Source organism: Archocentrus centrarchus, chromosome 11, assembly GCF_007364275.1.
Source record: "Archocentrus centrarchus isolate MPI-CPG fArcCen1 chromosome 11, fArcCen1, whole genome shotgun sequence".
Taxonomy (NCBI): domain Eukaryota; kingdom Metazoa; phylum Chordata; class Actinopteri; order Cichliformes; family Cichlidae; genus Archocentrus; species Archocentrus centrarchus.
The window spans coordinates 21,658,588-21,683,933 of record NC_044356.1 but is presented as its reverse complement, the minus strand read 5'-3'; the positions used below and the strand labels follow the sequence as shown (position 1 = coordinate 21,683,933).

The 25,346-nt window shown below is 40.3% G+C and overlaps 3 protein-coding genes across 6 annotated transcripts; 2 read left to right on the top strand and 1 right to left on the bottom strand.

Moving 5' to 3' along the window:
- Positions 1 to 34: 34 nt before the first annotated feature.
- Positions 35 to 6,293, bottom strand: ccdc126 (coiled-coil domain containing 126). Of its 3 annotated transcripts, none has more exons than XM_030740660.1 (3): positions 6,234 to 6,293; positions 2,414 to 3,017; positions 35 to 2,241 (listed from the first exon to the last, which is right to left on the bottom strand). In XM_030740660.1, the coding sequence occupies exons 2-3, from the start codon at positions 2,649 to 2,651 to the stop codon at positions 2,000 to 2,002; spliced, it is 480 nt and encodes a 159-aa protein (XP_030596520.1). In that variant the 5' UTR covers positions 2,652 to 3,017; positions 6,234 to 6,293; the 3' UTR covers positions 35 to 1,999. The 3 variants fall into 3 exon arrangements, with proteins under 3 accessions (XP_030596520.1, XP_030596519.1, XP_030596517.1); XM_030740659.1 differs by lacking the exon at positions 6,234 to 6,293 and adding an exon at positions 4,728 to 4,875; XM_030740657.1 differs by lacking the exon at positions 6,234 to 6,293 and adding an exon at positions 4,740 to 4,875.
- On the top strand, positions 4,970 to 7,446 carry fam221a (family with sequence similarity 221 member A). Of its 2 annotated transcripts, none has more exons than XM_030740656.1 (6): positions 4,970 to 5,108; positions 5,698 to 5,871; positions 5,943 to 6,133; positions 6,260 to 6,333; positions 6,476 to 6,608; positions 7,209 to 7,446. In XM_030740656.1, the coding sequence occupies exons 1-6, from the start codon at positions 5,065 to 5,067 to the stop codon at positions 7,319 to 7,321; spliced, it is 729 nt and encodes a 242-aa protein (XP_030596516.1). In that variant the 5' UTR covers positions 4,970 to 5,064; the 3' UTR covers positions 7,322 to 7,446. The 2 variants fall into 2 exon arrangements, with proteins under 2 accessions (XP_030596516.1, XP_030596515.1); XM_030740655.1 differs by lacking the exon at positions 4,970 to 5,108 and adding an exon at positions 5,148 to 5,500 and having other exon boundaries at positions 7,209 to 7,441.
- A 14,938-nt stretch (positions 7,447 to 22,384) lies between these two features.
- Positions 22,385 to 24,411, top strand: npy (neuropeptide Y). Its single transcript, XM_030740830.1, has 4 exons — positions 22,385 to 22,493; positions 22,749 to 22,937; positions 23,902 to 23,991; positions 24,077 to 24,411. The coding sequence occupies exons 1-4, from the start codon at positions 22,444 to 22,446 to the stop codon at positions 24,096 to 24,098; spliced, it is 351 nt and encodes a 116-aa protein (XP_030596690.1). The 5' UTR covers positions 22,385 to 22,443; the 3' UTR covers positions 24,099 to 24,411.
- The last annotated feature ends 935 nt before the right edge of the window (positions 24,412 to 25,346 follow it).

The following is a 25,346-nucleotide window of genomic DNA, read 5'->3' as shown; positions in this document are numbered from 1 at the left end:
ATCAGGAGGGAGAGAGCGCTGAGATGTTTCAGGACAAAGAACTAGTGCCACACAGTATCGAACAATTTATTCTCCAGGAGAGCAAAAGCACTCGTTGCAGATAGTGGTCGCTGGAGCCAGAATACAGTCCACAGTCATGTAAAAGAAACATGATGACAAAAGCATGTTGAAGATGGAGGTAACTGCTTTGTTTGCTGCTTTCTGTTACAGGACATGAAACAATCTGACGCGTACATTTTCAACCTCACTTTAAAAGTCAAGTCATTCATACCCTCCAAAAATTCAGTTTTGCGAGGCACATTGTGTCACAACTAAGGGCATATTTTTTATTTATTTATTTTTGGTGGCAAATTTGACAGTTTAAATGAGAATGATTTAATAACCCTGTTTCCAAAAAAAAAAAAAAAAAAGTTCTGCAAAATGCTGCATTTAAAGTATATGGAGCAACTTCATTGCTGGAATGTGACATTTTAACTTTAGCTCATAAAAATGGCACAATGACCCCTCCAAAGGTCACAAGCTAGCAATAAAGTTGTTTATTATATTACGATTGCTCCTGGAGTCCACTGTGCACCTTGAAAGCTGGAGTCAGAAACCCTTACTGTGTTTGTCGTTAAACACGTGAATAAAAAGATCATTTCAACATTTGAAATGCTGTTTTGGTTCTATTTTAAATCAAGCTTCCCAGACATGCATTATGCCTAGTCCTCCACTAAAAAAAAACAACATTCTCAATGAAAGATATGTCATTTAGTTTTTCTTTCAGTTTTGGACTAGGCTCTCTGAGAAACAATGTTTTCATTTATATTTTACACAGTTTTTTTGGAAACAGGGTTGTATCAGTAACGCCATCTCCCAGCATTGCTACACCATAGCTCAATAATTTAGTCCTGTGGCCTCCACATACAGCTAACCTGAAGCAAAGCCGATCCTTTAACTACATTTTATTCTGCTTCCAATGTCTCATACAACACCCCACCCCCGCATCATGACAAGCAAATTGAAAACTGAAGTTTATCTTTCTCAGGGGGAAAAAAAAAAAACTGTTAACCATGCCAAGGAGCACATCCTTCAAGTCCAACACGGATAAATTCATTTTTAGAAAATTTCTATAGTCACAGTGCACCGTGAATATGCGTAAGCAGTGAGTCAGTTACCTTAACAGTATCAGAGGAGTAAAAACTCACTGTGCAGTACATTCAGTCTCTTTGCTCAGCACAGTTCAAGGATTTGACTGGATTTGAAATGAGACAAAGCAAGCACACACACACTTACATGCATTCACAGTGGCAAATAGGCATCGCCTGATCATATTCTCCATACACCTCACTAAACGGCACATAAGACATTTATATTGCCTTCATATGGAGTGCAAATAATATTCTTTGGATTATTTGTTACGAGCAAACTACGTAGTTCATTTAGCCTTAAAACCTTTATTAGCATTAAACTAAAAAAAAAAAAAAAGAATCTTCTTCAAGTTCTTTAGTATTTAGCAACTGTGGCAGCTAAAAACTGAAAGTGTATTGTTAGCTATCATACGTGTACAGCATTCTGATATGTTTGAAGTAGTATTGTGAAACTGTTGGTGATGGGAGAGCATTTTAAGCTGGTTTTATGATTACGCATTTGGAATTCAGAAACACTTTTGCGTATGCTTAACAGTCACATGATTCAAATATTAAATTTGAAAAAAAAAAAAAATTAAGCAAAATAATTTCAGCAATGGAAATACAAAACAAAAAGTTGCGCTGAAAGTCTCGGTACAAAACAAAATAAATAAATGTCAGCATACAATTGGCCAGAGACTAAAGAGGTCCTCTTTCTTCTGAGTTAAAGATGATGAAGATTTCTGAAACACATCCCACAACTTAAGCTTCTGAACGTCTGTAAGTATCCCTGTAGCTCTTCATTAATCTGATGTTGTTCCATCAGCCATAAATGATGCAAAACTTGGTGTGCTTATTTAAAAAAAAAGAAATCAATATATCTATCCTTTTTAATGTGGTCGAGCCCTATTAGGGATGTGTGGATGAAGGCGAGATTTCCCTGGGTGACTTCCAGGTTTCTCCCGTTTCGCGGCTTTCTGTAGAGCAGCAGGAGCAGATGCAAGTAGGCCCCCTGCTGTGTGGGAGCTGTTTATGGAGGAGGAATTGACCACCAGTTCAATTTTCCCCTCCAGTTTGATGAGCCGTGTCAGAATGTCATCCAATAACACAGCTATAGTCCTCTTCAGGTCAGCTGTTTGAGGACAGAGAAGGAGGAAGGAAAAAATAAATGAATCAGTGCTTTAGGAAGCTTTTTGTTGCAACAATGAAACACAATTTTCATGTAGGTGTTGGTAAGTAAAGTCCAATGTGCAGAAAGTACGGTAATTTTGCACAGCATTTCTGAATTCTTTTTAAATGCTTACCATAACCAGCCATGGAGGTTCCCTGCAGCCCACCTGGTGCATTCTGGTTCTCTTCTGTCAGCACTTTGACATATCGCCGGCTTAACTCCAGTATCTGCTCACGCAACTCAGCACTGCTCTGATGGCGAGGCTGCTGCACAGTGTAGCGCAGGAGCATAAGTCCCCATGCAAGGCCGAATGCCAGGAGCAGCAAACTCAGCTTCTGAGACATGTTCCTCCGCAGAAGTGCAGCCAGCATGGTACTGTGGTGAAGGGGAAGGAGGCTAGGGATGCCCGGTCTGAGGCTGAAGGCCCTGACTTCGACGAGGTGCTACCAGCTTTTAAACAATCAGCCTGACAATGTGTTGGTTCCTGCAGGGAAATTTCCTTTTCTGCTGTCCTTATCCACAGAGAGGTCAAAGCTGTCAAAGTCTGCTACACATCCTGCTCCTCATGAGGTTAGAAGAACAAGTTTCGAGTAACAGCAATAAGCCAAGACGTGTAGCCACAGACATCAGCACTCAGGAGTGTTTGGAAAGGTGCTTGGGTTGCAAGATGTGTAACACCGAATCACCAATGTAGATTGGGTGTTTGAGGAGGGGGTCAGCAGACATGGCTGACTACACTGAAGAAGACAAAAGACAAATGTGTTATTTTAAACACTGTAGCAAAATAGGCCATTTGATGCATGTCAATGTGCATTTACAAAATAGTTTGGAGGATTCACTTTAATTTTTTTCTCAAAACACATTTTTTTATGTTGTACAGTACTGCAATATCATGACTAACAGAAAAAAACTTCATACTGGAGTCTACTTTTTATTACCTCTATATACGCATTTGTTTTGGGCTCAGAGCCCTGCTAAGCACTGTGATTTTAATGCAGAATAACTGAGTATTTCTGGGTGAGTTAATGCAAGCCTTTTGACACACAAATACTGGTGCACGTGAATTATCAAATCTATCTTAAAAGTATTAGCAAGAAGCAAGGGCTTCCTGAAATGCTTTGCTATTATTAGTGACTGATTTTTTTTCTTTTAGCTGCTTTCAGTCACAAGAAACAGACTGAACTACAAATCTCTTTCAGCCCTCTTAGCCCAGAAACCTGATTACTAGTTTAGATTTCATGGTACCTACTTTGCAGCTCCACATAGGAGACACAGCAGCAGGCAGAGTCATTGTGGGCATTCATTCCCCAATTCCACCTCCACAGTGGGCATAGTACTGACAAATAGCCCCAGAAGCGCACTGTGCGCATTCAAAAGAAATTAGATGATCAATTCTCAGTTTTCACAACTTTGTCACCACATGCATTCTCTGCAATTTCTCCTGGGTGAGTCTCACTTCCCTTTAAGAATAGAGGAGATAGTGATTGAGCAGATAAATGATGAAAAGCTCAGTAACACAATCTGTTAATTGATGCTTCTCCTACAAACATGTCCTTTCTGTGACCTGGGCAAAACCAGGCATCCGCAGATAAGAACTGAAATAAGAAGAAATTAATGAAGCAACGGCAAAAGTGAGTCAAGAAGTTATGTGCATTATGACTGGTAAATATATCACACATGACAGGAAATACTGCAGATGTTGCAACTTTTTGCTTAGGGATTCAATAAGCCACTGATAAACACATAAAAACGTGTCAAACATACAAAAGTTTAATTTCCTCTGTAAAAAAACCAAAAAAAAAATCATATTATGTGTTGAAATAGGGACAAAAAATGAACCAATTAAAACCAGAAAAACCAAGCTGGCAAACACACAAGGATCGTACACACAATCAAGGATAGGTAATATTTCAGAGACACTGTCATGACCCCACTGTTTCATGGAAACACAAACCTCCTGAGACAACTAATCTCCCACCTGGTTAGAGCTCTGTTTAACTGCAGCGTCCCTAATGGGGGCGAATGGCTGTGATAACGGACACCTTATCAGTCAAAATCCCAAACCTGGAAGTTAAATATTGACTACAACAGCTGTCACATGCCATCTGCCACAAGTAAACAGCTGGAAGGCTCGCGAGTTGATTGAATTTCGTGCACCGTCCACAATAAGCTAGAATCCAAAATGTCAACAAAAAAATTCAGCCTGACAAAATACCAACTTACTCAGCTTGTCATTACATATCTGTCCTAACACAGATATTTGAAAATTATCCAACCCAGTACTGAAAATGAATCCAAACTGCACGTGTGCTTAGTTTAAGCTCATATGTTTTTAAACTATTACCGCCACTGAAGCCGTTTCCAACTCCACTAATGTTTCACGCTAGCTCGACATTGCTGCACGCCAACAAATAAGAAGAGCCTTTTTTCATGTACCAAAAACGCACATTTTAACCCACCGTGTTGTCTGAGGAGCTATGTTGAACTGAAGCGGAAATTTACAGGTTGCAGAGAAGCAATGACGAGGCGACTGGGCTCCAGCGTCTACCGGTGGCTGACACTGAATGATGCTTGTTGTTGTTTGGCAACCGGGGCTGTTGCTGTGCCGTGAACGAGCCCCCCCCCCCAGTCCCAGCCTCTCGTTTCTGTTAACGAGAAGTTAGCTGACGAACTTCGCGTGGAGCTGTCTTTTCGGTCTGAAAGTCACATCCGCGCCTTCCGACGCAGCCTCGAAAAACCAACGAGGTCCTTCTATGCAAAAGTCGGCAGCTGAATTCCAATTCCATGCAACTGCGCAGAATGTCATGGTTTCACGGGACGTCTTCGGGGTGCGTCAGTGCTATTGAATTATGGGAAATGTATTCATATCCTACTTATCATGGTGTGTCACCTCTAACCTAATAATTTAACTCTTAGCATTTAGCTGTGAATATTATTTAAGGGGAATGTTTAAGCTTTAATAAGTTTAAAAAAAAAATCATATGGCACAAGTGTAATGTTCATGGTCGTGTGTGTGTGTGTAATTCACTTTGCGCCCGTTAGAGGGATGTCTAAAACCATCTCCATGGCAATTTTAAAACTAGTGGTAAACACAAACAATACCTGCAGTGCAAAGACGACAAGCTCACAGCTGCAAGTTTAAAGTCTCTAACAACATGGAAAGAATATATCTCGATCGGTCATCTTTAAAAGCGGTGGATGACTACTGGGAGTACAGAAGGTTTGTTTCATATAGGCCTACATGACTTCAGTGCCTCATGATTTTGCAACCGTCAGTCACCATCACGTGACATCCGAGATAATATAACAACCATGGTATTACAATTAGGTGAACTTGGGTTATAAGAAAACAAAGAATGTTTATATATTATTATTGTTTAATTTTAATTTTTTTTATTGGTGGTCTGACTTTTTAAGGATTGTGGGTGATGATGACGGAGAAAAGCTCCTCACTCCAGAGCAATATGAAGAGTACCAGAGGAAAATGCTGCCTCAGCGGCTGAAAAACCGGTTGTACGTGAGCTATGGAGTGCCGGAGGGTATTGACTGTAAGCACATTGGGCCGGAGACACAGTGCTTCTGTACACATAGGTAGCACATTCCTCTGCACAACTCAGAAATCCTTGTCTCTTGCACATACTCAGTAATATAATATTGCCCAGGTACAAGCAGCATAAGACCGACTGGGAAGTGGTTCCCTCTGAGCGACCCATTGCCCTACCCTGCCGAGTCAAGGGATGCTGTTGTCCTGCCTACGAGTATGTTCCTCGGCTTGGACCCAACCCTGTGCGCTGCAGGTGTAAACACTTACCTGCGGATCACAGTGAAGCCGCTGGCCACCTGTGCAAAATGTGTGAGTCTGAAATCGCTACATTTTAAAGCTTTAGTAGTAGTCTACTCCACTCAGAGTGAACTCCAACACCCAAGTCGACTCGGATATAGATTTCACATACCTTTTTCCTAATGACTTATTTTCCAGGCAGTTCCTGTTCTGGGTTCCGGAGTCCCTACACCTGTGGGTGTGGCCAGCCCAGCTCTGCCCACCGGACCCTGGTGAGACATTTTTTTGGTCTAAAAGAGTCTGTTGCTGGATCTAGATTTGCATTATAAGTACAATTTGTCCACAAATGTAAAGTTGCATACTTTCCATAATTTCAGATGCCACTTTATTGTGTTTGCCGTAACTTCTTGGCAGGTTGAGACAAAAATAGAGAGAGAGGTGCGGGGTCAGCCTGTGGGCAGAGACGTCCCTTATGCTGCCATGGGTGGGCTGACAGGGTTCAGCTCCTTGCTTGATGGTTACCTAGCTTTGGAAGTCTGTGGCTCAGGTAACAAATTCTGGTGCCTGCATGCAACTTTTTTCCTTCTGCAAAGGGAAGCAAAAGTAGAGCTCTATTTAAAACTTGTGTATTTGCACATATGTGCTTTGGGGAGAGGAACTCAGCTCTCCGACACAGTCTAGTAGTCATGTGAAGCAACATCAGCTCCCTATAAGCACGAACACCATTCAAGGCACTTTTCATATCTGAATCTTTGAACTCTAGAGTGAGCTATTTGGTGATCCAGCCTTTGCCAGGATGTGTGTGGATAGTTCCATTAAGGCACATGGGAGGGCAGCAAAGAGCAGCACAGTGTCAGTGTTGAAATGAAGAAATTTGCAGAGCAGGGATTTGTTTAGGTCAAAACTGCACAGTAAAGATTGTGTTTGGTTTACCACCTCGATATTTCCCAGACTACATTTGGAGTACAGCTGTGTGGACACAAAAATATATCCATTTCTTTTAAGTTCAATGCAGTGTGTAGTGCAGTGTACTGATTACTTCAAAATTTTGCATATAGTTTGCATTTTGCATATATTTTGCAAAGCAGCATCCTCTTACACATGATTTCCATAATTTCTGCTGTATCTTTTTTTTGTTTGTTTTTAGATCAAGACAGAAGTGAAAGCTGCCAGCAGAGCTGCTCAGCATTAAGGTCCAACCAAACATCAGCTGAAGCATCGAGCTTTGTTCCCTGGAAGAGAGAGACCAGCAAAAAATAAAATGCAACATTCTCCTCAGAGTATATCTGTCAGTGTGTACATATAAGATAACAAATATCAAATAATTAATACAGACAGCTCCATATGTATTTGGACAATGTTCAAATTTTTAAAATTTCAAATAAAACAATAAAGATGTGATTGAAGTGCAGACTTTTAGCTTTAATTCTAGGGGTCTAATAAAAGTACCATATTGACTTTTTAGGAATTACAATCATTTTTATACATGGTTTTCAGAGGCGTAACTGGACAAATCAACATAATTAGGTTGTTTTCAGTATTTGAATAAAAATCCTCTGCAGTCAATGTCCAGAACCCACAGACATCAACAAATTCTGTGGTGCCTGCCTGAGATGCTCTGCCGGGCCTTTACTGCAGCCACCTTCAGTTGCTGCTTGTGGGTCTCTCTGCCCTCAGTTTTGTCTGCAGTAACTAGAAAGCATGCTCTGCTGGATTGAGATCAGATGACTGACTTTGCCATTGTAGAATATCCCATTTCCTTACCTTGGGTTTCTTTTGCAGTATGCTTTGGGTCATTATGCAATTGCACTGTGAAGTGCTGTTCCAGTTTTGCAGCATTTGACTGAATCTGTGCAGAGATTGTAGCCCAGTAAAAACCTACTTTAACCCCTTAACTGGCAGCAAATAAAATCACCTGAAACAACTACATAACACCCTCTGGTTATTATTGGCTCTGAACAACCCATTTCATAGCCTATTAATCGGCTGCGTCTGGTCCGCGGGCCGAATGAAGTGCATTTATATGGCAGGCTAGACCCGCCCATTTTGACTGACACCTCATTCGGCCAATCAAGGTAAGAAATGGGTTTCCCAGAGCCAATAATACTCAGAGGGCGTCACGTAGCTTTGTCAGGTGATTTGGTGCAGCCAGTTACATGATTGGCCGAATGACGTGTCAATAAAAATGGGTGGGTCTAGCCTGCCATATAAAAGGGACTACAAACGGCCCGTCACCGGGCCCTTGCCAGTTAAGGGGTTAAGCTGCTGCCTTATGCACAAGGGGTCACCACAGTGGGTATCTTTTTTTATGCCCTTTCTGACACAAGCCCAAAGGAATTTGTGTCTCCTCTTGGGATCAAACCAAGGATTTTCCCCTTGTTAGGTATGTATATGTGTTTAATGTGTAAACCACTTACTGCTATGTGTATGATACGGATTTGGCTCATTCCAAATCCACTGGCTGGCGCTCGCTGCCTGCAGTCTGCGTGCTATTTCCATACTGCCACACCCCCATTTGTCTATATGAGAAAACAAATTTACCTTAAGTGGAGATAGCATTGACAGTGTTGTAAGAGAGAAGCCTGCGCTGCTACAGTTAATAGCATGCCAGAAAGAAGCCAGAGAGGGCACAGCTTTCCAAAGCGTTTCCATGAGCGTGCCGCCTGTTTAGCTACTTTGCTAAACTCTGTACACTTCATAATTCATCCTGCTGCTTCTGTCAGCATTCACATCATCAATAAACACTAGTGATGTGGTTCCACTGGCAGCCATACCATAATATTGCCTTCACCATGTTTGACAGATGATGTGATACGCTTTGAATCAGGAGCAGTTCCTCGCCTTCTCCATGCTTTTCTCTTGCCATCATTCTGGTAAAAATTAATCTTTTGTTTCCAGATGTGTGCGAGCTCTTTTAGATGTTTTCTGGCAAAACCTAATCTGACCTTCCTCTTCTTGAGTGCAACCAGTGGTACCTTGCTGTATTTGCTTTCATGAAGGTGTCTCTTGATTGTAGACTTTGACAATGATGTGCCGACCTCCTTGAGCGTATTCTTGACTTGGTTAGATGTTGTGAATCTGTTTTTTCTTAAGCACTGAAAACATTCAGTCCTCATGTACTTTAGTTGTCTTCTGTGGTCTTTCAGGCATTTTGGTGTTGCTGAGCTGACCAGTGCATTCCCTCTTTTTAAAGAATGAGCCAGATTATTGATTTGGCCACTCCTAAGGTTTTTGCCATCTCTCTGATGGGTTTATTTTGGTTTTTAACCTAATGATGGCCTCGCTGGCATCTCTTTGGACCTCATATTTAAAATTACAGTGAAAAGCAACCAAATGTAAGTTCAACACTTGGAGTTGACTCCGGATCTTTTATTTTTATTTTTACAATTTGTCATGAAATAACAAGAGAACAGGTTTCCCGTGCCTCTGAAAAATGGGGGACTATGTATAAAAATGGCTGCGATTCTTTAACAGTTCATAAAAATATTTTGTAAAAGCCCTTGAATTAAAGCTGAAAGTCCGCACTTGATTGTTTGATTTAAATTCCAGCGTGCTGGTGTACAGAAACAAAACAGGAAAAAAATATGTCATTGTCCAAAGCCTTTTGTAGCCTTTTCCAAAGTTGAAGAACAGGCAGCTTAGTTCAAAGTGAAATTATTTCAATTTTCACTGAAGAGTATGTCTTTGTCAGTGTCGTGACAAAGTGATATAATCAGCTGTCAGCAAAAGCTGTGACTAAATGCCACCATGCAACTGAACAATTACTGACAATATATTGGTTCAGTCAAAGAGCTGAGTGGGGGAGCCACTGGCAGCATTATTACGAGATCCAGATTTTGACACTGTTTTTCTGAACTTTTAAGAAGACGAAAGAATGCGTTATCAAGTAGATGTTATCTGTTTTATAATGTTGTTTGTGCTGCCGTGATGCATTAACGATGTCCTCTTTATATGATGTCTCTGCTTAAACTAGCAAGTGTATCTATGATGGCAAAAATTAAGATATAACATTATAGATTGCAGTGCTCATTCAGGGGTGACCCAGGCATTTGTAGCTACCGTTTACAGATGTCACCTAAATCCACCTAGAAAGAAAGCACTTACAAGTATGTGGTTGATGAATGTGTGTGTCTGCCAGGCTGTGCAGGGTTTAGTTCAGTTCAAATTTATTTATTTAATTATTTACAGGGGAATTATAATTAAAGCTAATTAAACTCAAATTAATTAAAAGGTCAAGCGTCCTTTTTTAAAATACATAAAATTGCAATTTTCCCAGAGTCTGTGTGCAACTGTGTTAAATAATCATGATCTCAGGAGTGGGTAAAATAACTGTTATTATGTTGTTGGGTTTTTGTTTTTTTTTTTGTTTTTGTTGTTTTGCCTTAATCAAGCAGCCCTAGCAGCTTTCTCAAGAGGCACTCATCAACTTCATGAGTGAGTGAAGCCATTTGTAACAGCAAACCAAAGATGAAAAATACACACCTAAATTAAAGCCTTCACAGCTATCATTTTGAGTTTTACACAATCACAGTCTTTACATTTTCTTAGAGTTAGAACTTGAGCTGCTTTCGTTTTTTTTTTTTGTTTTTTTTTTTTTCTTTCCCACACCCTTTTAAAGGTCTGTTTGAGATTTCCATCCATCTTCTTCCACTTATCCAATTCAGGGTCACAGAGGGCTAGAGCCTATCCCAGCTGTCATAGGGGGAAAAACAGGGTACACCCCAGACAGGTCACTGATCTATCACAGGGCTACCACACAACTGTTCTTGCTCACATTCACACCTACAGCCAATTTACAGTCATGTTAAAAAGAAAGTTTTCACAGGACTCTATGCCACGCTGTGAAAAGTAAGTATGTATTCAGAAGCTTGTAGAACCACTTTTAGCTGCAAGAACTTGAGGTAACTGTATGACTTCATCAGTGCCTTACATCATTGCTTCAGTTCATTTTGTATTTGTTTATGCACAGCTCTCTTAAGGTCCCGCCATAGCATGTCAATCAGGTTGAAGTCTGGACTTTGACTAGACCATTTCAGCACCTTGAATCTTTTCTTTTTCAGCCTTTCTGTTGTAGATTTGCTGCTGTGCTTGGGATTGGCTGACCAAATGGTAAATGGACTGGTACTTATATAGCACTTTTCTACCCTAACTGCACCTCTTTCACCCAATCACACATTCAAACAAGCACTTTTTTCATTCACATTTTTCATTTTCATACATTGATGCATATTATCTTGCAGATTGGAGTAGGCAGGGGAATAGATCATCTGACCTTCCAATATGTAGACAATTCACTCTGTCTTCTGAGTCACAGCCAATGTGGGCTAAGCTTCAGCCATTGGACGGGTGTGGCAGTGGCGCAGTGGGTAGGTGCTTGCCTTGCAGCTGGAAGGTTGCAGGTTCGAGCCCCTGTGCTGCATTGTGTCCTTGGGCAGGCCACTTAAACCACATTACCTAACGGTAGTGCCGGTCTCTGGCTGCATGACCGCAGATGCTCGTCTCTGGATGAGTGATCTGGAACGATCATTTTGTTGTGTGCCTTGTGCACACAGTGACAACGAGTTGAATCTAATCTAAGTTCATGGTCTAGTCAGTGACTTCAAGGTGCTCAGGTCCTGTGATTGCAAAACAATCATCACCCCTCCACCACTGTGCTTGACATAATGCTGTGTTTAGTTTTTACTAAATGTGGTGCTGTGCATTTGGCCAAACATGTCCACTTTGGTCTCATCTGTCCAGAGGACATTGTTCCAGAAGTCTTGTGGTTTGTTCAGATGCAGCTTTGCAAAACCTGCGCTGTGCTGCCATGTTCTTTATAGAGAGAAGAGAAGCAAGCTTTCTCTTGGCAACCCTTCCAAACATGCCATACTTGTTCAGTCTTTTACCAAGTGTACTGTCATGAACTTTAACATTTAATATGCTAATTGAGGCCTTTAGAGTCTGAGATGCAGCTCTTGGATATTTTTACAATTTCTCTGCAGTGGTTTGCACCTTGCCGTAAACATCAGAGGTGAATTGGCTGGGATGTCCACTCCTGGGAAGTTTGACAGCTGTCTTGAATTTTTTCCACTTGGCACGTCGACAAATTTCAAATTTGTTCAAGAAGTATGTATCATAGTGATCTATAATGTTTAATTCTTAAAATCCCTATGGCAGGCACACTAACCTTTACTTATGATTGTTATTGTTAATTGCAGCTTTCTACTATAACATAATTCCCTCTTTATACATGCTCCATAAACCGGTCAGTTTCATGACTGATGTTTTCTGACTGAGAAGAAGCCGCCCACTCAAGACGTCACTAAAATAACATCAGAACCACAGAGCTATGTGCTCACTGATGAGCGCAGTTTTTAATTTGCAGATAGGTGTATTGTCTCCGATTGATTAATCCCATTCCTCACGGTAGATCAGCAGTGATGAGAGTTGATTTAATCCATCCAGTGAATGGAGATAGAAGCGGGTCATGTATTCTTTACTGGCAGCCCACTTTCAAACATCTTCAACTAAGAAATACAATTAATAAGGCTCCAAATGAGGATTTACTCCCACTCATATGTTCCCACTCTGATGATGCCAAGTCAAACTGGATCAGCATCCACATTGGTGCTGGCCAGTGAATTTCAAGTCACCTGTGTTGTAATGTTGGCATAACCTGAGGGAACTCGTGTGTGTGTGTGTGTGTGTGTGTGTGTGTGTGTGTGTGTGTGTGTGTGTGTGTGTGTGTGTGTTAGTGAGCTGAGCAGGTGGTCTTGGGGGAAAGGAAGTTGGTCTATGCTTGAAGGAGGACATGGATGCACCTGGGTCTCAGCAGGCGAGTGTTTAAAAGGAACCAAGGGAAGGCAACCACATTTGAAAGCTGACACTTTAGATTCAGTGTGTATCTACAATGTCCTTGGTATCGAGCTGCCACGGGATAAAGCACGCATGCAACCAATCACAGCTGCATATGCACTTCAAAATAAAAACCATGTTTCTTCTTTGCTACTTAGAATCAAGCGTTCTTAGAAAAACTTAACCTATTTCCACTGTTTGCTCATTGCAAACATTGAGATGGGATGAGAGAGAGACAGAGCTGAAAAACCTATTAATTTAAGAGGTAAAGGCCTGACGAATTAGTCTGGCACAATTACAATTTAGTGTAATTGCCTTTCCATAGCAACCCCGTTAAGGAGGCCACAGGTAATTTAGTTCAGCAACCTGTTGAGGTGAATGACTACTACACTTCATTTATCCCCATGGAAACCACGCCCCGCTTGACTGACAGATTCGACGCAACAAATCAAGAGACAAGAACGGAAGATTAAATTGGCAATTACTGCGCAAGAAGACGCTTAATTACCCCAGTGACAGTTATCGTAAGCATAGACTGAATTAACTGGAGGCAGAGAACACTTCCTGTAATTTCCCTGCAGTCAGAGCGGTAACAAAAATTCACACAGCCGCACGGAGAAACACAGCAGACAGGTTCTGACAAATCACTTAAAACACTTACATGCTCAGTCAGATACTAGGGGGAAACAAACCTTTGAGGAGAATTTCCAAAACAAACCAAAAAAGCAATGAAGAAGTCCAAGGACCTCTGTTATGGCCACTTTACTGAGCATATGAAATACTGTACTGTACAAAATACTTGGGTAAATTAATGTGAGGTGTCTTCATATTATTGCAATGAATACTTCTTATTTATCAACTTCTAGAAAGTGCATGACCTGAGGCTGGTCTGACTCCTGTGTTAACGTGTTAAACTTTTGTTTAGTGCTGTAGCTGCTATATTGCTATACTGCTATATAGTAGCTAAGATCAAGGCTTTGTGACTACATGTGTATATCCAAGGTTGTGTTTTGGCTCTTCCAATATTGGCTTTTAAAACCAGAGGTGATAAGTGAGGTATGGATCTGGCTGCAGGCCTATACTTTAGCATCTAGTCAATCATAAAGTAGCAGTGCTGGAAAACATGCCCTGCTTTATTATCTGTTTTACTTTACATAGGACCATAATGTACTAAATGAATATTGTGTTGTGGAAGATTTTTAAGGAGCGACTGAGACAGTCAGGATTTTTGTAACCAGAGGAGTTTCTAGTATTTCCACAGTGTCTTCACTTTATAGACCCAGAGGCTTTATAACTATATTGTTTGCATCCATTTTTAATGGTTATAGTGAAACATTTATCGGTTACAAAGCTGCTTGGTTTACTTAAAGCAGAGCTAAGAGAAGAGTAAAGAGATGTATTTGTTTTCTTAACTGCTTGTTCAGTTCAAGGTCAGGAAGGGGTGGTGGAGACTATCCCAGCTGACCCAGGGCCAGAGGCTGTACCACTGGCCCTCTGTGTAGAGACAGTTAACCATTCATCCTCACATTCACATCTATCTATCTAGAATCACTAGTTGATCTACCATGTATGCCACTGGACTGTGGGAGGAAGCCAGAGAAAACCCATGTACTGATGTACAGGGAGAACATGCTCCACACAGAAAGGCCACTGGCCAGCCGGCCACCCAGGACCATCTTGCTGTGAGGCTGATCACCACACCACTGTGAAGAGAAAACTCTAACATGATAGACAACAACATGATATAAGTAAACAATATAAGTAATGGTGATCGTTAGCTAATGAATGTGTGAAAATATATTCCTAGCATATTTAAAGGAACTTTATAGCTATTTACAGGTGCCAATATACACATTGGTTATTGCAGGCAGGTGTTTTTGTTTTAAATGAAAGAATATTCATAAATGTGGAATGGGTACAGTGTCCCATATTGTGAGGTTTGAATTTTAGAATTTAATTTAATGTAGACCTACTAACTAGTAGAGGTCACAAACATATCTGGTGAAGATCTGTAATTCCAACTGGACTGTTTAGTTTACCTACTTAGTTATAGTTATTAATAAACTGATTACTAAATCACTTTCAAGCATCTTCAACCCAAGATTTTCACTGTATCAGACCATCCTTCTTCCCAGAATCCTCTCCTGTCTATCCGAAGAATCTGAAGAGCCTGTTTTCTATTTAAGGCAGTTCTTACTCAAACAAAATGCACCCCTTTATAAGAGGAATGAAAAAAACATCAGAATTTTATGAATCTAAGGCATGAATACATAGACGTGTGTGTTGCCTCTCTTTTGTGGTAGAAACAGTGGGAAACTGACTTCATAGTTCTGTGCTTCATATTTCCTCCTGTGTCCACAGACTCGGGAGGGGGGTGGAGAGTGAGGTGAGGGAAATGGATTTTGCTTTTTCGTAAGACACTGATAACAGACACAAAGGGATACTGTATAGCTAGTGATTGTTTGACTAACGTGTTTAAACACAAGCAGCCACACACACCCACACACTCATTCATAAATATACAAACATTAAGGGAGTGCATATGAGTTTAAACAAATATGCACAACATAGCCAGTGGCAGAGAGGAATTAGTGTTAATAGTGTGCGACTTGGTGTTATTAATTCCACCTAGCAATAAGACACTTGTGAAGGCTGTGATATCATGAAAGCTATAATTCAATAGTAAAGGATGGTAGGGTTTCTGCAATTATGAATTGTTTTTAAATATGTTTTTCAGTAACAAAGTAACGTAGCAGCAGCCCCAAAGGAAGAAAAATCTAAAAGATAACATGAATCCTATGTCATGGTCTGAGGTTTACTGTAGTCTCACTCTCATTTGTATGGAAGCTAGTTTCTGCCAGTGAAAAAAGAAAAAAGCCAGGCAGACCTAAGTTGAAAACTTTGAGTTATCTCAAAATAAAAGTTTTGGGTTATTATTTCAACATTTCAAATTACTGACTAAGTATCTTCAAGCAAAAATTGACATAACTCAATTTTTGGAGTTAAGTCAAATTTTCAAGATACAAAAAAAAAAAAAGTACAGACAGCAAAAACCTTTTAGTTCAACAGGAGTTGGTTTCAAAGCCAAAGAGAGTTGTGATATTACACACCACAAAAACTGTAGTTTTTTTTTCTCTCTTAAAAGCCAGGTAAATTATACACACACACACACACACACACACACACACACACACAAGCAGATGGGACGTTTATTAAGAATTGTTTTTGTCCGTGAAATGTAGACTACTTGCAGGATGTCACATCTTTGAAAATTTAAACAAGGACTAAAATCCTTTTTCATTTTAAAAGATTAATTAAAAATAGTACACAGAAAATCAATTTCAATGTTAGAATGTGTGCTCATTAAAAGTTTTACCACTTTCACATCTCTGTTAAATGTAAAGCTGTGTTAGCGTAGCATAAAAACTGGGAGCACTGAAAAATAACTAATTTGACACTCCAAACATTTGCCTGTAAATTTACCAGTGAGTGTGTTTTCAGTGGCAGAGTGTTTCTTCTTCACGTTGTTGTTGATGTGACTTTGACCTTTTCGCTATTGCCTCAAACAACCAATGTAACAGCCATATTAAACGTTAGCTGTAAGCCAGCTAGCAGCAAGTGCACTGACCCTTTCTATGGTCCTGTGTGTGTTTGTGCTCAGCTCAACCTCTGCACGTACATTAAAACACTCTTTAATTAAACAAATTAGATATAACGGGTTAATTAGTGAGCTTTAGTGGATTTAATGCCTTTGAACGGAGATGAAGCTAAGCTAACCAGCCTAGCTTTACATGGATTTATATTTAATGGACAGCTGTGTCAGTCTTCCTATTTAAGAAGCAACAAAGAAAACAAGCATGTTTCCCACGGGAGTTCAATTTAAAGCACATTACACTTTTGCTATTATATGAGGTCAAAACATTTAGGCTAGATGAAAATTTTATCTCTCTTGTCTCAGAGACTTAGTCCAGTTTTAAGTCTCTTAAATACAGTGCAGTTACGTATCATTAACCCTAAGCATTCATAAATTATGCAAGAAACAGCACTTACAGCGTGAACCTCATAATAAAAATTTTTCATTATAATATTGCACTTGTTAGAAAAATTTTCCACTGCCTCAGTGTGAACATCCCTATTCACGGTGGCCTAACTGTGCATTATGCTACCCTAATAATGAAATTAAATCTGGAGATGCTTTTAATGTACAAAATAAGTATCTGGGCACAGTCAGTGGTTGATTGACACTGAATGTGAATGCCATGAACGCAACACATTCTCTTGACACTTTCAAATGCTTGCTAATGCACTGTTTACCCACTATTACTAGGCTTCTGCTCTATGGTATCTAATAAGTTGGTAATATATTTTAACATATATTGAGAGCTACAGTATTATAAATGGATGGAAAAGTACTGTAAATGTATTCAGTAGACATATTAATATGTCCTCATTTGTGCTGCGTGTCTTACATCAGCTTCATGTAAAAAAAAGAAAAAAAGAAAGAAAGAAAGAATGCATTTTAATAACTGTTTAAGGTTATTTTTGTTGTCAATATGTTGCATATACAAAATTCATCTTATTGCAAGAAATGCCCCAAATTAAAACTATAAAAATGACTGAGATAAATTCAATTTAATGCGACAACAGACATTAACAGTGATGCACACAGACTGCTGTGGTCTTGCACAGGTCGCAGCATTTATTAAACTAAAGTTTAGGACCCTTTGACGTGTTACAGGTTTCATCAGGTTTCCTAATATAAAGGCTCAGGACTCCCACTTGCACACCTGAGCCAAACCAACCCATCACAGCTTGGTAGCGTGACCTTCTGTTCATCTGTCCATCAAAAGACCTTATATGACGCTTCCTTTGACGTGACATTGGTGCTGCTTTCACCCCAGAAGCAGATGAGACACATTTGCAAACACACATAGATATAGACGTGCACTCACACAGATCAGAGGAGACAGCAAGGAGCGCTGACAGACAAGGTTAAGAGAGGTAAATTAAAATACCTGAAAGCAGTTTGACTCTTAAAGCAGTGGGTGTTTAATAAGGACAATAAGACATGAATAAACAGAAGGAGAAATGAACGTGGAGGGCTTGTTAGTATTGTATTTTCTGTGATCTGAAAGTAGAAGAAAAGTCTAAGTTTTTTGAGATGTTGCATAATTGCTTTCAAAGACTGTCAGTTAATGTCAAAGCCAAGACAAAGAAGAGCAATTTGGGCATTTGCTTCTCAAGTTTGTTAGCTGTAAGCAGAAATTATACTTCACGGTAGTAGTTGAGTTCTTTAAAATCTATTGTTCACTTAATGTTACTTAATGTAAGTTAATGGGAATCACAATAAAGCAAAGCTATACAAGGAACAATCAGACTTTGTTAAACTTGTTAACCCCATGCCTTGGTTTATTTAATAATGACAAACAGCAATCCTCTAAAATGAATCTCATATTTAGAGCTTAAATTACCTTCAGTATGCGGCTCGTGTAGCTAAACCGGGGGCTGCCGGTGCCCTATCTAAGTAATAGTAGTGCTTGCTTACCACAAGTCACCATTGCACAATAGTGTAGTCAAAAGCAGCAATTTAGATGTCAGAGTTGTATGTAAAAATGGTGTTATAGCCAAAGAAAGCACAATGTTGCAATGGGATTTGGACTGTTTGCATGCAACTGCCTGACAGAGAAGACACACAGAGCCTGCTTGTCACTATTTCCTTGTAGAGTTGTACACACTGTAAATTTGAAAAGTGTCATTCACAGCAGCTGAAAATTGCAAGCCTTTTCATCTCTACAAATCCTGGGAGAGAACTTATTGTACAAACCAGGAGGCTGATGAGAGGAGGAGAAAACAAATTTGCATTTAAACAGCTTGCTCTCAAAGGGAGTCGGTCTCCACAGAGCTGATTCCTGATAACGCCAGCTCTTCGTTCAATTATTTCATGCAGAAGTTACCTTAAAGGTGCTGCATCGATATGTCGTTGTTAAATTAATTGCGGGTATTTTAATTTGTCTAATTAGCGAACATAGCTGGGATTGTATTGGACTGATTGGTAGCTATCTTTCTAATACCGTTGATATTATTAGTGCTGATGCTAATACAAATTAATGATCACATTTCCCCTGAACCCTCTTAGCCCTGTCATGTTACCATTTTTCTCCCCCTGAGTTTGAAGAACAGTACCCTCGTCCTCTTCCTCCTTTGTGATGTACAGAAATCCAGCAGATTTCCTCCAATATCTGACCTGGCTGTCAGAGCAATTTTAATTATAGATCATGATGTAAATATTTAATGAACAGAACACTGGATGAGACTGTTATAACCCCAAGCATAGACTAATCCTCTGTATGTGCAGTGAGAGAATTAAGACGCAAATAAGCAAAGATGTCACTGGGAAAATATCACCAAATTGCATATTTATTTTTGATTCTGTGTCTCATTTTACATACAAAATGATAAGGCTGGAGGTGTTCGGTTCTTACTGTGAAATAAAAAGGCTTTTGTCAGTCTTTCTATAATTTTCATATAAATAACAGTCAGCTGCAGTCATCTCTAGAACTATTAAATAATTATGGAATTAATTATGGAAGTCTTTTTTTAAAGATATCTCATTAAAAAAATCACAAACAGGAGTAAGTGGATTTGTTGGGGACTGTTTTCACCTGGGGATTAATAAATACTTTCTTCTAAAAATGGTTATTTCTACAGCAGCAGCAGCGCATGTGGAATTGGCTCTGTAAAAAAAGCTGCCATGGAGATAAAACAGCATGCTACCTTGTGCAGCAACACATTTGTTTACAGTAAGAAGAATACGAACTCAGACGGTGATTTATGCCCTTTAAACCCATCAAACTTTCCCAGTGTGAATTGCATTGTAGAGTTTTCTCAGAATTAATATATGTGATTGACTTAAACTCTAAACTGCATATATTTCCTTATTGCATTTCCATCAAGGTTTCAATCACGCAGCAGAGGGGACTTCTTCATAAAGCTGTGTGCTCCCATATTCATGACTTGTTATATTTTCCCAGAGTTTATCTACTAAGCTTTTCTTTCTATATGTCTAAAGGCTCTTTGGCTCTTGCTGTTTCAAAAGCTCAAATTCATCCCTAAAGACACCAATTTGCTTGTGTGTTTCTGTGTGTGTGTGTGTGTGTGTGTGTGTGTGTGTGTGTGTGTGTGTGTGTGTGTGTGTGTGTGTGTGTGTGTGTGTGTGTGTGTGTGTGTGTGTGTGTGGTAAATCACTGACAGACATATTTAGTTTGGGATTCATCCACTACCTCAAAGGAACTCCTTTGGGTTCAAATTTTAGGCCTGCACAGGTTATCATGAGAAGCTGAAGCTGGAACATTTTGGGGGTGGTGTTTAATGCTCTCAGAAATAGGGGCACAGTAAAAGTCCATTTCTGTCGCTAGAGGAACAGTCTGCATCAATGTTCCCCCTAGCGTTAATGATTGGGCCTAAAGGTAACTATATGCACCTTTTCAAGGGTCAAAAGAGACTAGAAAAGCATGTTACAAATCCCAGTCCTGTTCTGAATGAATTAAAGAGCTGAAACCCACGTTCCTAATTATGAAATCAGTTATTGTGTTGTTACATTAAGGTACAAAATTATCACCAGAGACCCAAGGGTACGACAGCAAGAGGGTACGACCCTTGTGACCCCTAATGGTACAAAAAGGTATTTTATTTTCTTAGTGTTCACATGGATAACATCCAGCAGAAGTCCATGGATTGATGCTGCTCAGGCACATTCTGACCACATTATTGTATAGAAATGTACTGACTGGCAGTCATTCACTTCACCACTTTGGTGTAGGCTGAAAGGTCTCGACAACATGACATGCGATGAATTCATGATCAGACATGTTCCCCGGTGGATGAGTGATCCCATGACGTTTTCTGTAAGTATCACCAGGACGTTGGAGTTTTCTCTTCAGTACTGTAACATGCATTACATAAACATCTGCAGGAGGACTGGAAAAAAAACTTTTTCACAGACATGCACGCATCCCAGATGACTAATCCTTACTTACCAAGGTGACGCCCTGGCTTTTCCTTCAGTGCCACCATTAGTGGTGAAACGTTTTAGTTCCTTTAACATTTCATCTAGTGCCATCATCAGGTCAAAAACTTAAAAGCCCCCCTTTTTAATCAAGCAGTCACTATTTGACCTCTCAACTTTGTCTGCGTGCTTCATACATCTGCTCCACTCACACAAGTCAGACACCTACATCTAGGTGCAAGCTGTTTCCTTGAAAACGCTGTTATACCTGATGAAGTGCTCTCTTAGTGTGCATGCACCCCTTGAAGAGGACTAAAAGTTCTAATTCCTGCCTGTGATCACGACGATTGGGGCATGACTCTGTGCTCCGCACTCTCTCACTTGTGCCTCATTCCTCATCTCCCCTCTTAGCATCCTGTGTTATACAAAAAGCTCTTAACACATCCTCTGCGCAACTTTAAAAGCAGCACTGCTGTAGAATACTGATTTTGACAGATTATATGGCTGCGGGCTGGTATACAAAAGGATTATGAATGGGAGGTAAATGAAGCACTTGGTGATACAGATTCATTTGAAGTGCTATTTGGGTTTCCTTATTAAGTGGGTTTCTTGGAGATTGGGCTCTTCTTTGGTTGACGCGTCTCAATGTTCACATTTAGGGCTTTTGTTCACATCGAGAGTCACAGTTTCTCTTTCCAGCTGATGGAATGAACTGCAAAATGAAATTAGTAGACTGATTCAGTCAAACAGCGTTCATGCACACGCGAGTCGGTTTGAGATCTTTTTATTCCAGATCAGCCGAGGGCGTCGTCACAGGAGCTTCTTTTGGTGAGGAGGCCTCGTATAGAGGATTCATTTGAAGTTCGCTCACAGTGTTACATTACTACCACTCTTTTGTGACTTCAAATGGGATTATTGATCTCATTATGTTAAAGAATCACTACTTGATTGTGAAATTATTTACCTTCTTCCTCCACAGAGGGCCTGGCATGTGTCTGTTTGACAGTGTGTGTTTGAATGCAGCAGGGTGCGTATGTGTGCCCTGTGTGTGTAAGGCAATAAAGTGTTTATTACATTAATAACACGCCATGATAATCCAACGATGTTTCCAAGACGGAAAATTGTGCATTAGATGCGTAACTGTGTGTTTGTTATGGACCTCTGAGAATGTAATTATCCTGTAGCAATAATTATGTTCCTTCGTAGAAATAACTGGTCTTAATTGGTTTGGATTCTAAAAATGATACTGTGTCAGCGGGACTGGCCAAGTTCTGGAAAAACCATCCCTAAACCTGCTTGGTCTCATTGGAAACAAGGTTTATTAACGCACTCTATTTTTAGTTTCCTTTGTTATTTTTACGTCTATTAAACTAATGGAAACGGCTTCAAAAACTAAACAGAAAAACACTCGCGCTAATGACAGCATCAGCGGTGACGTTCACACGAAGAAAGGCAAAGACAGGGCTGCTCTGACGCGCTTTTCTGCAGCGCATCTGGCGCACTCATATAAACCACCGCGCGCACCACGCGCTCATAAGTGAAAATGAGACGCCACAGGACAGCGCGCAAATCTCGCTCTAACTCTCGGGGAAAGTAAGTATTTCAATATTTGTTCTGCAAAAATGTTGATGTGAAATGATTTAAGCTACTTCGAAGTCCCTTAGTAGTACCTGTAACGCTTATTTGCTGGATGCGCCATAAAAGCCGCGGTTGCTGGAACTTTGCTATATTTGTTTTGCTTATTTTTTAAGAATTCCTCCAGAATAAATGACAAATCCCGGAAATTTAAAGCGCAGCATAACAAGTGTCCACTGATGTGAGTTAACAGTTTTGTATTTTATTCTACCGGATGCATCATAACTTGGTGAGCTGGCTGGGGACTCTGGGGTTCCTGCTGTGGGCGCTGGTCTGCCTGGGCACCTTATCGGAGGCATACCCGGTGAAACCAGAGAACCCCGGGGAGGATGCCCCGGCGGAGGAGCTGGCCAAGTACTACTCAGCCCTGAGACATTACATCAACCTCATCACAAGACAGAGGTGGGCGGACTAATTAAATCGCTTAATAGAATAGAATAGAGCAGACTTTTTTCCTCATTAGTTTTTCATCTCAAATTCGTGTATTGAGCTGTTTTTCTTCACTGCCTGCACTATTCTGTTCCATTCTAAGCTCTTTTCAATATTTATGACTTGTCTATGCAATTAGATTGCTGTTATCAACTGAACAAATGTTTTATTGTCTCTATTACACTAAAGATATTTTAGTAGAACTATTCTGTTGTCTACACGTTGTTTAGCCTCAGGACCGGAATGCCATAAGTTACATATGTGAAGCGAATAAAGCTTTTTTTTTTTTTTTTTTTTTTCTTCTCTTCCTCCGGTATCTTCCAAGCAGTCAAACTGTTCAGTAAAGGAACGGTCTTCTTCTGACAGTCTTCGTTATATCAGCTAAAGCCAGTAGGCTATAAGCTGTTAGTCTGTTGGAATTTTGCTTGTTGGAGCTGTCTGAACCTTGCAGGTCTTGCAGATTATTCGTTCTCTCTTGTGACAGAGCAGAGATCACCTGCTGCCCATTTACCACTGCTAAAATCACCCAAAACAAAACAAAAAAAGAAAAACTGACTGTCACGGTCACCGTCCATTGACAAGTCACCCGCTGTTTTCAGCTTTCTGCTGTCATGGGGGTGGATGCCTCTGCGGGCGTTTAGACACCCAAAGGGACAAATGCGCCGTCACGGCTTATCTTTTGAGGCACAGAGAGGGAAATGTGACCACCTGCGATGGAACTCCTGTCTGTGCCTGCTGGGTCTGACTTTGTGCAGTTTTCACTGAGCTTGTAATTGGACATATGACTCAAAGATGCAGGGAGATGTGTTAGGCTTTCTTTTTCTTTTTCTTTCTTTTTTTTTTTGCTCTCGTCATTAGACGACGAAAATTGTTTTTATTTATTTATGCATTTATTTTATTTGCATTTATTTATTTTTATCATCTCCCTCTGCTCCAGGTATGGGAAGCGATCCAGTCCTGAGATTCTGGATACACTGGTCTCAGAGCTGCTGCTGAAGGAGAGTTCAGACACGCTTCCACAGTCAAGGTATATGTTTAAGAGCGCAACTTTTCTGTCATTATAACCCGAATCTGGCCTTGATCTTTACACCTCTGTCTCTCTGTGTCTCCAGATATGACCCATCACTGTGGTGATGCTTTCATCACTATTGTCTCTCGCTCACTGCCGTCCCGCCAGCGCTGACATTTTGACCTCTACACATCCGTCACTTACCTCCTACACCAAACGAACACCATGCCTCTGCCCCTTTTAAATCTATGAGCCGCCACGTATATATCCAACCCCTCTTCCTTACCCATCAGCTACACCCAACACTGCATGAAGTACGTGCCATAAAACTGTAAATACTTTATTCTGAGTCATCATCTGTGCAACATGACCGTAAAGTGAAGGAGGGGTCTGCTGATTGTATTGCATATTTGTGGTATTAAAGATTCATTGTTTGAACAAAGGCATTCCTTGGCATCTGTTTGACGGGCTCAATATGGCATTATATTACTACATCATTTTGCCTGTTACTTGAAAATGTTGATCAGATTTGAAGGCTTATTGGAGCTCTTTTAGTTTTTACCTGTCACTCGTGAAGAGATCAGTTTTGGACTTGCTCTGCCGCACCTTGCCTCCCACTACTGCAGCAGCTGGTGTAGCTCTACAAGACTGGGTAATTGGGCAGGGAAGCGAGTTAAACCGAGTGTAACAAACACGCATGGTTCAGGAAAGCTTATATGGTCACAGGAAACATCACTCAAGTTGAAGCTGCCAATTGAATAGCTGATGGCGCTCTCTTGTGGCGGCAAAAATAAGCACCTCATTTCAAACTAAACGAGGGGAAATGACATTTCCAGGAGCATTATTGTAATTATACGAGTGGTTAGGTACCACAGTCTGACATCCAATCAGATCTCAAAGTACAAATGAAGCTGTGAAGAGGCACTGCAGACACGCAGCCTTCCGCAGTACGAGCTGAATACTCCAAACGAGGGGAGACAGGAGTTCAGACAGGAGTAGCTGGTGAGTTCAGTTCTTGTGGTTGCGCAACATTTCACCATAAATGTCAAACTAGTTTTCCAGTTAGTTAGCAGCAAGCCTACACAGGCCTCACGAAACGAAAGACTTTAGAGATTCACCACTTCATCGCATTATGTCCTACTTTCTCTCATGCTTATTCTCTGTGCGAAGATAAAATTTAAAATAAATACAAGCACTCCTTTTTGGTAAACTCTGTAAGATAGAGGAAGCAGCTAACCAGTTGATTTTTTTAAGGCCAGCAGGATGACACCAGCCACCTCTTATTTATTTCCCCTACATAAATCACATGATGTTGGAAATGTGATGCCCCACAGTTTAACATAACATAGTTGAACATAATATCTGTACATGAA

Excerpts from the sequence above, each read along its gene's own strand:
- ccdc126 (XM_030740660.1), bottom strand. The coding sequence starts at position 2,651 with ATGCTGGCTGCACTTCTGCGGAGGAACATGTCTCAGAAGCTGAGTTTG. Across the intron at positions 2,242-2,413 it reads AACCTCCATGGCTGGTTATG|CTGACCTGAAGAGGACTATA; the intron begins GTAAGCATTTAA and ends GTCCTCAAACAG.
- fam221a (XM_030740655.1), top strand. The coding sequence starts at position 5,436 with ATGGAAAGAATATATCTCGATCGGTCATCTTTAAAAGCGGTGGATGAC. Across the intron at positions 6,334-6,475 it reads GCTCTGCCCACCGGACCCTG|GTTGAGACAAAAATAGAGAG; the intron begins GTGAGACATTTT and ends ACTTCTTGGCAG. Across the intron at positions 6,609-7,208 it reads TTTGGAAGTCTGTGGCTCAG|ATCAAGACAGAAGTGAAAGC; the intron begins GTAACAAATTCT and ends GTTTGTTTTTAG.
- npy (XM_030740830.1), top strand. The coding sequence starts at position 22,444 with ATGAGACGCCACAGGACAGCGCGCAAATCTCGCTCTAACTCTCGGGGA. Across the intron at positions 22,938-23,901 it reads AACCTCATCACAAGACAGAG|GTATGGGAAGCGATCCAGTC; the intron begins GTGGGCGGACTA and ends CCTCTGCTCCAG. Across the intron at positions 23,992-24,076 it reads GACACGCTTCCACAGTCAAG|ATATGACCCATCACTGTGGT; the intron begins GTATATGTTTAA and ends CTGTGTCTCCAG.